The sequence below is a fragment of the Sinocyclocheilus grahami genome, unplaced genomic scaffold, assembly GCF_001515645.1.
Source record: "Sinocyclocheilus grahami isolate Dianchi unplaced genomic scaffold, SAMN03320097.WGS_v1.1 scaffold461.1, whole genome shotgun sequence".
Classification (NCBI taxonomy): domain Eukaryota; kingdom Metazoa; phylum Chordata; class Actinopteri; order Cypriniformes; family Cyprinidae; genus Sinocyclocheilus; species Sinocyclocheilus grahami.
The window spans coordinates 158,601-175,491 of record NW_015505640.1 but is presented as its reverse complement, the minus strand read 5'-3'; the positions used below and the strand labels follow the sequence as shown (position 1 = coordinate 175,491).

At 37.0% G+C, this 16,891-nt stretch overlaps 1 protein-coding gene across 5 annotated transcripts in view; it reads right to left on the bottom strand.

The window, feature by feature from the left end:
* Nucleotides 1-16,891, bottom strand: part of LOC107552931 (histone acetyltransferase KAT6B-like) — a 57,585-nt gene that overhangs the window by 36,497 nt on the left and 4,197 nt on the right. For all 5 annotated transcript variants that reach the window (XM_016234971.1, XM_016234966.1, XM_016234969.1 and 2 more), the window contains exon 2: nt 14,467-15,337. In XM_016234971.1, coding sequence (XP_016090457.1) covers nt 14,467-15,087 — 621 coding nt within the window. In that variant the 5' untranslated portion in view covers nt 15,088-15,337. The remainder of the gene's footprint in view (nt 1-14,466; nt 15,338-16,891) is intronic.

Sequence of the window (16,891 nt, the reverse complement as noted above, 5' to 3'; positions counted from 1 at the left end):
CGTAAGCTCTTTAGTAACAGTAGTAGGCTATTTCTAATGCTATAATATAATTGTTGCTGTTATCTATGAAAGAAAGGCAGAGAGCTTTATAGTGTTTTTTTTCCAGATACCCAATTGCAGTTAAAAAGTACATAAACCATGCCAGCAAGAATGCAAGCTGTTATGAAGGGCATAGGAGGCCTTTTTTATGTGAATACCATTTAGTTGTTTAAGTTTATTTGCCCAATAATGACAATAACATTTTTTGATTTAAACAATTTTTTGACAGATTCCTAAAATATGTTTTCTCTTTATTATGGCAGGTGGTCTAATAAATTGTTAAGCACTGTATGTTTTCATAGCATTCAGTTGGCACGTTTGTTTGAAGCATGCCCTCGCTTATTAGCGCTATTATTTAGATAAAACATAGTCAGTAAAATTTTACTAAAGATGATGGAGTAGAAGTTGTGAAAGAGCAAGTGGATCGGACACACTGAGCAGATAAAAACAGCGCCATAGTTCACACAGATTTTAGGTTAGTTTGATTATTAACTTGATGGATGTATTTGGCTTTTTGTGTTTGAACAAACTCATATATATATATATATATATATATATATTCGCTTAAGGTTTGGGAAATAACCCAGTAGAAAAATGTCAATCGTTTTGCGCGTCATAATGTAAGCAAGCTTAAACGCGTTTTAGGCATTGTGGTTTAAAAACAAATGGTTGTAACTATTCTTGGGCATTAAGCAGCGGGGCAGAATTCTTGTTGGTAAATGCATGCATTAAGACGGTTTCAGCCTGATTCGCACCTTGTGCTTAAACGTTCAAATACACATAGTTATTTGGGGGGGTTGGTTACCAGTATATATATAGTGATTAATCATTTTTGTGGGCCTTGCAGCAAGTCATAGCCCCAGGGCCCAGTGAGGTCTTAATGCGGCTCTGATGGCAAGTGGTCTAATAAATTGTTAAGCACTGTATGTTTTCATAGCATTCAGTTGGCATGTTTGTTTGAAGGACATTGGGCAGAATGTGGAAAAGTGTGTTTTTGTCAATTTTTTTAAATATTTTTTAGAAATCTGATGAATCGAAAAATAATCGACCATCTAATCGATTATCAAAATAATCGTTAGTTGCAGCCGTAGTTTCCTCAAAAACATTAAGCAGCACAAATGTTTTCAACATCGATAATAATGAGAAGTGCTTCTAGAGCATCAAATCAGCATATTAGAATGATTTCTGAAGTATCATGTGACACTGAAGACTGGAGTAATGATGCAGAAATTTCAGTTTTGATCCAGGAATACAGTAGCCTATATGCCTATGTTAAAACAATCAAATAGATAATTTAACCTGTTAGCCTGCACCCCCCATTTTGGGAATCACAGCTGAAAATGACCTACCTAACTTAAAATGGTAACAGTTTCTGACAACAGTGTTCTACACACACAATTTTGGTGTCTTTGGAAAGAAGACCCTTTGGGCTTTACTATCCATCATCCAGAGATGATAATGCTCAAAAAGAAAAAGTTATAGACATTGAAGTGCCTTGAAAAAAAAATTGTACCACACTGAATTTTTTTTATTTCATATAAAAATACATGAAATCAGTCCTGGAGCAATCCAGAAAAGTAATGGGTTGAAAGTCACATGTGTTTCTATTTCAAATCTGAAGATACCAAGAAAAATTAGATCCCTGCAACCATTTTTCTGAGACTATGTCTAGTCCCGCCCCCACCCCCGTTTGAGGAAAAATATTTACCAAATGTATTGAAGGGTTCTACAAAATATTGTAGTCATTAAGCATACCACTGCATAGTTTTTCAATTATAAAACAATAGAGATAATCTTAGACATCGTATAAGTGATTTATTTGAGCACTAGAAAAATACAATAAGAATAATTTGAGTAATAAAAAAAAATTAATTAAAAAAAATTAACTATGTATGCCAAGTACATCCTGTGATTGCTAGACATACAGCTTTCACACTGATAGCTGCTCATACAGTCAGAAATCACATGCTGATGGCCGGTCATACAGATGGTAATTATACAGATGGCCGGCCATATAGTCAATAATCACACTCTATTCATATAGACCCCATTCACACAGATAGCGGTCATACACACAGCAATCGCACGCTGATGTGCGGTCATACAGATGGTAATCATGCAGATACAGCCACATTCCCCACAAAACACACACACACATAGATATGAAAACTGTTGAGACATTTTTGAAAAAGCCAATCACTAAGTTACGCCCCCAACAGATGACAGGGCGTCACAGCGTGCGTCATGAGCCATCACGAGAGAGCGCCAGAATTCAAATAAACAATATTCAGTGTATCTTTGACTTTTTTTTCTCATTCTGGAGATAATCTTAGACATCGTATAAGTGATTTATTTGAGCACTAGAAAAATACAATAAGAATAATTTGAGTAATAAAAAAAAATTAATTAAAAAAAATTAACTATGTATGCCAAGTACATCCTGTGATTGCTAGACATACAGCTTTCACACTGATAGCTGCTCATACAGTCAGAAATCACATGCTGATGGCCGGTCATACAGATGGTAATTATACAGATGGCCGGCCATATAGTCAATAATCACACTCTATTCATATAGACCCCATTCACACAGATAGCGGTCATACACACAGCAATCGCACGCTGATGTGCGGTCATACAGATGGTAATCATGCAGATACAGCCACATTCCCCACAAAACACACACACATATATATGAAAACTGTTGAGACATTTTTGAAAAAGCCAATCACTAAGTTACGCCCCCAACAGATGACAGGGCGTCACAGCGTGCGTCATGAGCCATCACGAGAGAGCGCCAGAATTCAAATAAACAATATTCAGTGTATCTTTGACTTTTTTTTCTCATTCTGTTTGTGACACTGTATGCTACAAAACCATGTTGCTTTTTACTACCAAGTTGCAGTTTTTTTTAAGCGTAAGTTATATCCATAACGGATACAAACAGTAACTGTCCCTGAAGAAATTAGACATAAACAAAGGAATTACCATCCATATTACAACGTTATTGGGATTTACATCTGTGGATGCGTTTAGGACTCATTATTACGATGAATCTGGTACGTACTGCATTTTGATTATGCATGTTTTGATGTGTACTGCTTACACAAATTTAGCAAATACATTCTTTATAAGCTTTCCATTAAAAAACAGCGATCGATCATCAATGCTTGAGGCTTAGACCTTTAGAATGATATATAGTTTGTCAAGATTAATTATGTCCCTTTTCATTTAATCTATTCGTAAACATTGACACATGCAAACAAAGAGCGTTCAGTGCGCCGGCGTCCAGGTTAACAGATTAAAGTGAAAATATTAAATGTTTACTGTATTTTTAATAAATAAATGTAGCCTTGGTGAGCAATAAGAGACTTTCCAAAAAAAATAAAAAGAGAGGGTGAGGGGGACCTTGAAATTATTTTTCTCTACAAAAGGGGGGCCCGGCAGAAAAAGTTTGGGAACCACTGGTCTACCCAAATACACAATATTTAATTTTATTTAATTCATACAGGCCTACCTCGTGTTGCACGTTTGCACTTTTTGAGAAAACCTAGGCACAATTAAAAAAAAAAACTTTTCAGGACTATGTCCAATCCCTCGCCTTTTCTAGTTATATAAGGTTAAAATAATTTGCTTGTAATTTTTTCCCACATATCGCAATATAATATCGATATCGCATGGACAGTGTAAAATATCATATGAATTTTAGCTCAAATCGCCCACCCCTAGTTTCTTCACATAAGCTGCAGGCTCTTTGAGACTACTGTGCAAACAATAATGCTGATTGAACAGTTAAAAATATACCACATACATCGAAAGAAAGTGGTACTGCTTTGAAAGGAGCATTTAGCAGAAGTCACAGAGGATGGAGATGACATCAAAAAACTTCACACTGAGCTGAACAAACAGTCTCAAACTGAATAGAACAGTAATACATTTTACCCATGTGGGTTAGCTTACTTAAGCATATCAAGTCATTTTCCAACTGCAAGTTCACAGAGCAGTTTTTCCTCAGCATTTTTGGTCTTCTGTACTTCTACAGCCGCATCAGTAAACACTAGTTTACACCATCAGAGACAAACAACTTTCTAGAAATGCAGAGCAACTTAATACAGCAACTGCCAAATAGGTGTGAAGACAGTGAAATTATGTTTGTAACCCTTATTAGCAAAGCCACAACTAGGAACATCAACTTGCGACTAAGTGGAAAAATGCAAATACAAATGCAAAAATGTCTTTGGTGATATACCTCTTAGACACCAATCAGGAATGTAATCCTTTTAGCAGCAAGCATTTTGATTAAATATTTAATATTTATTGCAAATCTGTATTGAGTTGCATGTACATAAAATGTTAATAGAAAAAAAATAAATAGAAAGCACTATGGTGGGTATTTGTAAAAGTAACTGAAAAAATATAATGAATCCCTATTAATTATATGAATCTATTAACAGACCTTGTTGCTTAGGTTTATCAAAGTAAAACTGAAATGTTTACAAGACCACCCCTGGTTAGGAATCACCCCTCTATGGTTCTAACTGGACTATTTGATTAATCTTATGTTATTCATGTACTTTTGGTTACAACTAAACTTAAGGCAATATTCTGCAGTTTCTTAGAAAGACTCCAGTAAAATGCACAGCTAAGACCATAATGAAATTTCTAGAAAGTGAGCAAATTGCATCAGCCACAGCTGGTAAACAGCAGTCTAGTACAGTTTCAACACCATTACTGAAGCTTTAGCAGACCTTCATTGAATTATCATCTTTTAAACCAAGCAAGAAATACAAGAACGTCAAAAAGAGAGGCCAGCCATGAGATCTAATACACCTTCAATGCAAAATCTAATCCTGCCAGCTAATGGGACAAAAGAAAGCCGGATTTGGCCCTCTCTTTTCTCATAATTTAACCCCTCGCAGAATATGATAAAGAGGCCTGGAGCAGCTGCAGACTGACCAGTCCCCAAGCACACAATTAACAACAAAAGAGCCCTTTTAACGCATTGAGCTAATCAGCAGCCAGCCCACCACTGCAGTCCCCCTGAACCATCTGCAAGACGGCAGACCGTCTCCGTGATTGTGAAAAAAGACTGGCACCATGCTATCATGTCCTAGGGTCAATGAAGCACATTGCTTAGCAACAGTCAAGCCCCCATGCATGGAAACCAAAAGCTTTAGCTTTCTAAGAGCAACTCAAAGAGTGGACAAGGGAATGTGCTCCAAGATTTGATTACCAAATGGCCTCCGATTGTTCGTTGACCACTGCAGGAAAAGAGAGAGCCACCAAGCATGGACCTTAAGTGATAATGAAACATTTTACATTTTCATTGGTCTACAAACTATAGCTGCTTTGTGTCTAAACTATGTGAGATGATAGAGAGCTATGTGTAGCCCGAACTGAACAAATGCTATACATGAATTCTGGAAAAGTCAATCTGCAATGCCACGACTGGTGTATTAGGGCTGGGTATCGTTCAAAATTTTTCGATATCGATACCGTTTCCTGAACGATACTTTTTTCGATACCAATTTTATGAAATCAATTTTAACAAGATTACATTATCTAAAAAAAAACTTTGGTTTTATTTTTCAACTTGTTGACGTTTATACAAACTCAAAGACTCCTGATCCACTGCACAAAGGAACAAAATGTAACCAACACAATAAATCAGTGCAAAATAGTTTTAATAAAGCTCAAATAGTCTTCGGTTTACACATCTGTTAGGCTACATTTACACTAGTTAGTGTTCGTTTTAAACGCATAGCTCAGACAGAATCATGATTTCTATTTATTTTCCACTGATTTACTGATGAGCATTAGCAGCTTCCAGCACTATCTGCTTGTGTTCTCTCTTCCATGATCGCTGCTCTGACTCGGAGGTAATAACATTTAATTTCAGCAACATTACATGGCCAAAACACACATTAGATGGCATTTTTGGGCCCCCTTCCCTATTAATATAATAGACCTAATATTACCACCAAAGCAAACAAAAATATTTCTTAATCAGTGGAAATCGATACGATACAGTGTTTTCTATCGGAATAAGCACTTGCACTCAGTCAATAAAAATCCAATAGTTCTTAATTTGTTTGAGAACTGAGAAAGACCATAGCATATAGTCGTGGCCACATAACCACCTCCGGGAGTGCATTATTTCTCTAATAATTTTAACGGCCTGGAGTCGCAACCACACATCAAGACATCATTAAGAGAGAGTGGGAGAAAGAAAGCGTGATTTCCGTAGCCTACATAAAAAAGGTGGAAGACATGGAAATAGTGTGTCATTTTTTACCCTTTTGTTTGTTATATTTATTTGCTCAATGTCTTGAGCAATGCATAAATCCGGCCCTTTTAGATGGCAATCGGAAGTTATTACAAACACTCGATGGTGGTTTAAAGTGAGTTTTGAGTAAAAGCGGAATATAAATCTTATTTATTGTCTTATGTAGCATGATGCTACAGTTTGCATGAATGGTCACATAACACGCACTTTCGGTTGTGTAACGTTAGTATGAACAGACATCTTCATATGATCAGAACTCCACGCAGCTCCCACGCTACTCTATACTGGTGGTATTACAGTACCACGAGAGCTAAAGAGAGCAGACTGCTCAGTACGCTTTCGAATCGCTCTCGCGGATGATCGATCTGCGCCGCACCTCTTCTAGTCGAAGGTCAAGTTATTTTTTTAATTTAAATTTGATTTAATTATATTTTCTCTATAGCGCCAGATCACAACAGAAGTCATTTAAAGTTACCTTTCCGATAGAACAGGTCTATACCTTGTTCTTTTATTAAACAAACTAAATAGCCTTCTTATGTTATTTACACGACGGCATGTCATTTCGGGCTCTATGTTATGGTCGCGCTCTCTGTATCACGCACAGCGGAGTTCCGCCCCGAAGCGCGTGCGCACACACACACACAAGTGAGCACACTCCCACTGGTATTTGTAAATATTAAGCCGCAAAACGACTATTTAAATATGAATTCTTCGTGTCTGTGTTTATGAATGGGCGCAGACGCACGGTTTTGTTTACTACTTGTACTGAAGCGCGTGTGACGCTTCTGGTGATATTAACGTCTGCTGTCTCACTAAATGAGGACATAAATACATGAACAACATCTCCAGAACTGCTCTGAGAGTCACTTCATGAGCATTTGACCATTTAATTTGAGTAAAACTAGCCTCATATCATATACACAGAAATGTAAAGGTCTTCACGGCAACCCGTCAAAATATAAGTTTGGTTTAACTTGAAGGCATTGCGGCAGAAATATATTACTATTGTTCAGTAGAATGTACGTAATAGTCTGCTACTACTACTAAAATTATTAAAACCTTATTTTTAAGGAATAATCATACAATATTTCTTCAATGTTTTAATTGTAATATTAAATGACCTTTATTTTCCAAAAAATTTAATTTGTTTAATTGTCATTACTTAAAAGATAGATTAAATGAACATTTTATGCCTTAAAAATGTAAATACACAACACAGAATTTCTGAGCAAAAAATCATAAGGCTATTGTAAGAATAAATTAAACTTGTTTTTATGCTTTCAAATAATTAGACATGCTAAATCAGAATTTGGAAAAAAATAAAACATTTCATAAGGCCATGTAATTTTTGTTAAACTTTTAATAAATTGATGTTAAATTGTTATGATTTTAATTAATTAGACATGCTTTTTGATTAATACAATTTAATTTAACCATTAAAAAGGAGTTCAGAAAAAACACAAGGACACATTCTCATGTCAGTGTGAGCACAAATATGTGCTGGCTGGTGACTACACCCTGATGAATATTGTGACAAATATGTGATTGGGAATGTTTGCAAAAGAAACATTCCACAGATGACACAGCATTCCCATTTAAAATGGGCAATAATAGTGTTACTCTTCACATAACACGCACTTTCGGTCGTGTAACGTTAGTATGAACAGACATCTTCATATGATCAGAACTCCACGCAGCACCCGCGCTACTCTATACTGGTGGTATTACAGTACCACGAGAGCTACAGAGGGAAAAGGCCATACAAGCTTGAGCCCCAGTTGAAAGCAAACCAAAAACCCAGGACACCAGAGGAGGGAAATATGTAGGATTCTGTAATAATCCCTATAATAATAATTAGGTTATAATGGGCTGTCAACATTTCACAATCTTCAAATAGTGGCACTCACAACAGAGCTCAAAATCTGCCTAGAATAATAATGTAGGGCTCTCCATCATTAAGCTTGCAAGTTAAGTCTAGGGATGGGCGATATCTTATCGTTTGCGATATACCGGCAAAAATTCTCCACACGATAAGAATTCGTCATCCCGCGATAATAACGATAAAGTCTAGTTGTTGACACATTTCTGTGTGCGACTGTCTGGGGTGACGTGAAGGAAGGCGGACGTGAAATTGAGCAGCTCCTTCTACAATCTGGAACAGGTTTGGATAGGGCTGTACAGTGCGACAAAAATCGGTCTGAGCCTTGAGTAAATGTACTACAGTAGCACGTGTGCGACACCGTTTTACATGTGTATGAGTCGTTTACAAACCTGTTGTCCAACAAAGATATTTTAATTTATTGACATGCTTTTTCTCCATATTAACTTCATAACAGTCGAGTGTTTAAAATAACTTATCTTTGTGATCAGACGTGGTTTCGTATCACAGAATAAGGCAGAAATCATACTATTTTATAGCATTATATACAGTGATAAAGGCTATGTCGATTAGCATTGCATTATAAATATACTTTATTCTTATAAAAATACCCAAGATTGCTTGAAGAACACAGATACCATATATTTTGTGCAATCGAATGTTTGTTGTCTTGAGTTAAAATGTCTCTATCTGTGTTTTATTCAGCTACAGCGATCACTGGATACTTCTTCCTGGAGCATTACTTCAATGCATATGTGGAGTTTCTGCGCAAGGGCGCCCTCCAGCTTCCAGTATGAATTAAACAGTCATTACATTACGTGTGTACTCAGTAATGCTCACAACACCCTATTTTGGGTAAAAATAGGAAAGATAATACTTTTCTCTAAAGCAGTGGTCGCCAACCCGTCGATCGCGATGCATCACTGAAGGGTACTGTCTTGAGAAAAGTTTCGATGGCAATGGCATTTTCTTCTCCTTATAAAGTGCAACTCTGCTATGTTTACAGCGGTAACCAAGGATGTGCTATAGTGCGGTCGGTTCATATGCAGTGTTGCCAAGTCCGCGGTTTTCACGCGGAATTTGGCTACTTAACACTGTTGCCGTGGGTTGTTGTTCATGTCCGCGGGTTGAAGCGACCCCAATAACGTGATATTTAGTCCCTGGAATGTGAATTTTACTTGAAGATCCCCGACGAAAAACTTGAATTTTACCCCCGGAATGCGATTTTCACAGGGGAATCATCCTCGAAACGCGATTGGACTAGTTCTATTGCGAAAACCTGGCAACCCTGTTCATAAGCGCCACCTGCTGTCAGAGAGTGCGTCTCATTCAGACCTGCGGTTTTTGTTTCGTGCAGATGTTTTATATAGCAAATAAATAACACCTAAAGTCAGACCATTCTGTTTTTGTTTTAAATCCTGAAATGAATCTAAATCAAATCAAAAACAACTGCCCATGCAGATCATGATTAAAATGCAGTGGTTGCCTCTCATTTCAAATGGCTAGATATTTTTGTTTAAAGCCAGTTTGTTTGTTATAAACCAAATTGTTAATAAATAAATTTGCTTAAAAATTAGTATCATTGTTCTGAATCCGCTATGATCGGTGCATCACTAATTAAAATACTAAGTAAAAGGCCTCAAATTTGAAGTACAATCTGGGATGTCTTTTTCTATCAATTCTTCAATAGGTAGATCTTGTCTTTCATAAAGGCCGAGGTCAGGGATCTTGGGCCTAAAAAAGTTGGTGACCACTGCTCTAAGTATACGTATCCTTACAAGTACAATTTTAGCTGTATTATTTGTGTCCCCTTCAAAAACTGCTCTTGAGAAATTGAGAAATCCCCCCCATTTATGTAAAATAAAATGTTAGATGCAAAAAGAGCTAATTAGGAGTTTATTGGGGCAAAAGTCATAGTCAATATAATTAATGAGAAATGCCCACTAAACTAAAGTGTGACCAAAATAACTATATAGTATAAATAATAACTAGACTATATGGCTTGTAGACACAGTAGACCATGTAATATATGAACGTGAAAGGTATGATGAGAAGAGAAAGTATATTTAACCCTGTAAAGCCTACAATTATGAAATAATTATAAAATTATGAAAAAACTTTTTTTTTTTTTAAATCTAGTTTATTGAACATTTTGACAAAATAAAAAAGCAAAGAAAACAACGAAACACTTTCATAATTAATACATCAGCTTTTTATGGCTCATAGTATGCTATAGTGAGAAAATGAAGCTCACGCTGAAAAAGGGGAAAAAATGCTGAGGCCCAAACTAAGCAAAAATAATGCAATTAGGTGCAGATGCTAATATTTATGGCCAAAATTATGACGCTTGTAATTCAATGAGCTCTTTATAACAGTATAGCAGACTACATACAATGATATTAATATCACTTGTCACTCTATATCTGCAATAATAAGTCTTAGATATTTAAAGGCTCAGTTTAAATATAAAAGTTGTTCAGTCTTATTAGAAACAGGATTCCCTAAATTATCGTCCTTGATATCGTTATCGCAATAAATATCAGAAATTATCGTGATATATTTTAAAGCCCATATCGCCCATCCCTAGTTAAGTCACCATAAAATCAAAAATAAACTCATTTACTACACAATCATAGTCTTGTTAAATGATTAATCACTGCACATTATTCCAAGTCAAGATAAAAAAAAACTGTGTATCTTAGTAATGTTTCATCACTTGCTCAGCCTCTGAAACTTTTCAGCTGACGTCACAAAACTCTTACTTCGAATCAACCCATCTCCTCCAACTAGCTTCATTCGGGCACGTAATTCATAGTTTTCAGTCACGTGACCGGCTCGGAGACCTGGCGGGCAAAACAGCCATAGAACTGCAGCACAAGCCCGTCAATTTTCTATCTTGGTAATTTTCACCCCTCAAAAGAATAAAAGATGTGTGAACAAAATGCAAGTTTTGGCCATTAGCAATCCATATAAAGCACCCGCCGCAATATTTCAATCACTAAAATCAGCAGTACATTCTAGTTGGAATCATTTAATGTGAAATCACTTAAAGTGCCTTTAAAACAGTGATATTAAAAGATCAAATTCAGTACACACTAGGGCTGAATGATTTTGGAAAATAATCTAATTGCGATTTTTTTTTACCAATATTGCGATTTAATATGCAATTATTTTTTTAAAGCTCTTTATGTTCTGTATTATTCAACAAAAGACAAACTATAAATCATTGTATAGTATGCCCAACACACTATTAGATAGATTAAACATAAATGTTCTTTTCTGTAGGCCAGGATGAAATTAGGTGATGCATGAATTTATATGAATGACATTTTTATTTAACAACTACAATCACAGTACACTGACTGATTTGTTGAACTTCCAACCTTGTAAGCATGTAATAGTTATGTTTAAATAGCCTGGTGTAAACATTAATATGAAAGTCAGTAACAAATCACAAACTAAAGTAGATTGCAGAAATATAAAAACAAAAACAAATCTGTTGCTTTACCACACTACTTTAGGTAATTCAAAGTCACTGTAATAAACATGTGCACTGCACTTTTTAAACACTGTCTGTTAACTTTAGACCAGTGGCTCTCAAACTTTTTTGGTTGCGCCCCCCTTTAAACAAAAAAAAACAACAAAAAAAAACAAAACAAAAAAAACTGCACCCCTTTCCCGAATCCCCATCCCACCTCAGACTACCAAATAATTTCACTAAACATTATGAAAAATTTATACTTTTTTAATTAAAAAAACCTACAGGGAAAAAAAACACCTGCATCACTTGAAACATTGAAAAATAGCATAGAGAGAATAACTTTTTATTATTATTATTCTCTCGCTGTTATTTATTTATTTTTTGTGGGCTTCATGCTGTCCGCTAAGGCATAGGGCACACACAGGCTTTCCTTCTCACCAACGACATTAAACACGGTCTACACCGGACGCGAGCGGCAAAATACAGTAGAACCATTATAATCAGATTTATTTATTTTTTGTGGGCTTCATGCTGTCCGCTAAGACATAGGGCACACACAGGCTTTCCTTCTCACCAACGACATTAAACACGCTCTACACTGGACGCGAGCGGCAAAATACAGTAGAACCATTATAATCAGTGACGCTGTGTACACTGGATGCGACGCGACACGACAAAACCCGACTTTAAACTGATGCCTCGTTCTATTTATGACGTACTGACACAAAGTTAAAATGATTTGCAACGGTCGCTTTGCTGCGTCCAGTGTAGAGCTGTTAAAATGATTTGCAATGGTCGCTTTGTCGCGTCCAGTGTAGACTTGCGGCGCCACAACTGTAGTGTCTGGTATAGATACAGTGAGAGAAGCCGAGAGCAAGATATGCCTCATCATATTTTCAGCATTTAGCTTTTAAATGACCAGCACCTGAACACACCTCTTTACTTTCGCGTGTTACGTGATCGTTTAATTGCAGCCTCTGCGATTGAAAAATTGCTTTATTTCATATCGCGATATTATCGCAAATGCAATTAATCGTTCAGCCCTAGTACACACCTTATTGATGATGCATGCTTTATACAGGCAAGCAAATGAGCCCGGAACATGAATGCATTGGGCTAAATGGTTAAGTGTTTTCTTTATAATGGATTTCTATGGGAAAACATTTCATATTAAACTAAACTCCGAGAATTGCGTTCCCATATTCTGGGTTCATCTGCTTGCCTGTATAAAGTCTGCATCATCAAATAACCTTATATACTGAATTTGGCCTTTAGATATCACTGTCTTACATTACTGCTAAATGCAAGCCTCGTAAAAATAACTGGCGGTCAGTGCAGGAAAGCCTTGTTTTGCCCTCCATGTGGGCATTCCTGTGAGGGTGTGACGTCACATCACATGAAAACTATGAATAGGCACATTTCACAATCCAAACATTTTCTAAATGATACATTTAGTTCACAGCCGACATTTTCACTGATTAAATACACTTAAAATGTTTTACACTGCAGATGTAGAATGGGTTGCAAATGTTGTTTCGTGTTGACTTAAGATTTTTAAATATGGAAATCGTACCAGCAAGGTTAACTAAACTCCGAGAATTGCGTTCCCATATTCTGGGTTCATCTGCTTGCCTGTATAAAGTCTGCATCATCAAAATAACCTTATATACTGAATTTGGCCTTTAGATATCACTGTCTTACATTACTGCTAAATGCAAGCCTCGTAAAAATAACTGGCGGTCAGTGCAGGAAAGCCTTGTTTTGCCCTCCATGTGGGCATTCCTGTGAGGGTGTGACGTCACATCACATGAAAACTATGAATAGGCACATTTCACAATCCAAACATTTTCTAAATGATACATTTAGTTCACAGCCGACATTTTCACTGATTAAATACACTTAAAATGTTTTACACTGCAGATGTAGAATGGGTTGCAAATGTTGTTTCGTGTTGACTTAAGATTTTTAAATATGGAAATCGTACCAGCAAGGTCTGGATGATGAAGCTTCAGGACAACACACAAACACAGTAACTCACAAAAAAAAAGGGGGAAATTTTTTTTGTCAGTTCAATAAGCGCACAGCTACTCCAACATCTGTAGCGCATCATGCCCTCATTTAGAAAACGATCTTGGAGAAAACCAAAGATGATTTAAGAATAAAAACATGGTCTACTCATTTTTCACAAAACATTTCAATCACACAATGTTAAAATCAATCCCAAGTTCACTCATGTGGATGACAAAGCGGTTTGGGGCGAATAGTGAAGAAACCCTTTACCAAAACAATGAGTTAGGCTATGGTTTCAAGATATTTCAACAATTTAGGACAACAAAGCCCCTTTTGTATAGTTAAGCCCTGAAAAGCTACAAACACTGGACCTAAACTACTGACTTCCTAGATGTTACAACCTCTAAATGACACTGGTGGCTCTGGTACGCATGTCAACATATGAGTATTTCTGGAGAGGGAGTATTTCTGTTCCTGACACTTGTTGTGTTCACTAGATTTTGACACTCTGCTGAGGTCTTAAAACAACAGTCGACGCTAACAAGCTAAACTGTTTGGAAAAAAAAAGTCACAAATCTGCTTGGTAGTGAATGAAGAGATTCCTAAACGACCGTAAGTTCCCAAGGCTTTTTATGGTTAAAACCTTGTAAGATAGCTTTAAATAATTTGTGCGACTTTGCATTTGCACAAACAATAAAACAAGTTATTACATTCACAGCTTTTCAGACAAGCACACAGAGCCTGACTGGATACAAAAAGTACAAAAAGTACCTGGTCTCTCTCATGAGGGAGTAGTGTCACAGGTGGGAGGTCGACACCAAAGACCCCCATGCTCCTGAAGCAAGCTTTGCCTCCCAGCCCACCACTGTTCATCCTGTAGAGTGGCCCATCCTTGAGCAGCCGCCCATTGTTAACCGCTCGTTTAGCAGCTAGCCTCAGCCTCTGCTGAAACCTGGGGTTCGCCACAACATTCACCAGGTCACCCTGGCTTCTAAGGAATCTCTCGATGTTCCTTAGAGAGGAGCCAGCCGGGACGCCCAGACCTTCGATAGCCCTCCTAAGGATTTTATTCCAATCAACATGACGCAGATCTCCTGCAGGTATCACAGATCCAAGCGAGACCAGGCCAGAGCCTCCCAGCTTGAAAGGCCCAATCCTTCCAGGGTTATCCGGGTCTTTGTATGAAGCGCATCCTTTGCTGGTAACCTTAAGGATGGACCCATCCTTCACAGAGAGCTCCAGCTGCTGGAGTACGACGCCCTTGTCTAGTCCATGTGAGGTTGAGACAGCATGGCAAATCCGCTCCTCGGAAGGCCGCTGCTTCTGCCTTTTGATCTTCTGAATAGCCTCAAGAATCCACTCTATGTACAGGGGATTGGCCAGTTTCACCATGGTGAAATAAGTTGTTTCATTAAGGTGTGATCCATGAATACATTCCTTTTCTTTTAAGAGCGAACAATACGCATCCACAAACAAAAGCCAGCCATTAGTACATTACACCAAACAGGATATGGGACTGATGTAACTCCTCAAAGATCAGACTGGCTATTCATTCCTTTTCCCTTTTGTCAGAAAGAAAAAATCCCTTGTGGTTGTAAATCCAAAGTCAGAAGACTTGCTGAAAAATCCTTTCGTGTTACACCTGTTGGTGTGAAGAAAAGAAAAACAGAAAATACATGTTACTTTGCAACAAAAACACTCTCTACAGAGCCACTCCAGAACTAGTTACATGGGCATGGCAATTTGATCCAGGGGGTTAGGCTAACCAACACTACCACTTATTTACATTAGTCATACTGTTTTACACAAGTACAATGTAAAATAGGTTTAAAAGGTTAATCTATATACTATTACAATACATCTGATATATGTATATATAAATCTATGTGTGTGTGACCCTGGACCACAGAACCAGTCATACATTTTTTTAAATTGAGATTTATACAACATCTGAGAGCTGAATGAATAAGTTAACCATACACCAATGGAAAGCGTAAGATAGGACAATATTTGGCCGATATACAACTATTTGAAAATCTGGAATCTGAGGGTGCAAAAAAAAAAAAAAAAAATGGAGAAAATCGCCTTTAAAGTTGTCCAAATGAAGTCCTTAGCAATGCATTTTACTAATAATAAATTTTTTGATATATTTACGGTAGGAAATTTACAAAATATCTTCATGGAACATGATCTTTACTTAATATCCTAATGATTTTTGGCATAAAAAAATTGATCATTTAGACCCATACAATGTATTTTTGGTTATTGCTACAAATATACCCGTGCAACTTATGACTGGTTTTGTGGTTCAGGGTCTCACACACACACACACACACATATATATATATAGTTTACTTAATATCCTAATGATTTTTGGCATAAAAAAATTGATCATTTAGACCCATACAATGTATTTTTGGTTATTGCTACAAATATACCCGTGCAACTTATGACTGGTTTTGTGGTTCAGGGTCTCACACACACACACACACACATATATATATATAGAACATGTGACTTCCGTTATTAGGTGCACACATTCCATAAAATGAAAAATCACCAGTCCAAACCAGACAGACCAGTACAACCATGAGATTAAGATGAACATGTTAATTCACATTTTGATAAAATGCAAGCCACTTTACAGGCTTATAGCTGGTACTCAAAACCTGCCTACCTACCTAGACAGCAAAAATGCTGCACGTGTTTGTGATGCCCATTTATGCAGTCTAGCTAGGGAGCTCACTAGATTGAGACATTCATTCACTCCAAAACACTGTTGACTCCAAAACAACGCAATATACACACACACACACACATACATATTTTTTTACATTTAGCTACAAGCTAAAACACAGTACAAAATGTTAAAACATAACATTTTATTAAGCTCATTGATTTATGATAGTGTAAAAACTCAAACAGCATAAGGAGGGGAAGAACAGTGCTGCGAGCAGCCAGCAGGTGACATGCATTGAACAATTTCTCAAGAACCCCTCCGAGTCCGCTCGCCAGCAGCAGCCGTGTAAACTCAACCACACAACTTATCTGCCATAATATTGTTACATAAAAAGCCTCGCACACATACTGAGGGGAACACTTGACCCATTCCTCTGAGACATTAGATCCGGCCTTAACAGGTCCAAGAAAAGCTACGGTAAATAATTGAACGACGCAACTCGGTTAGCCAGCTAAA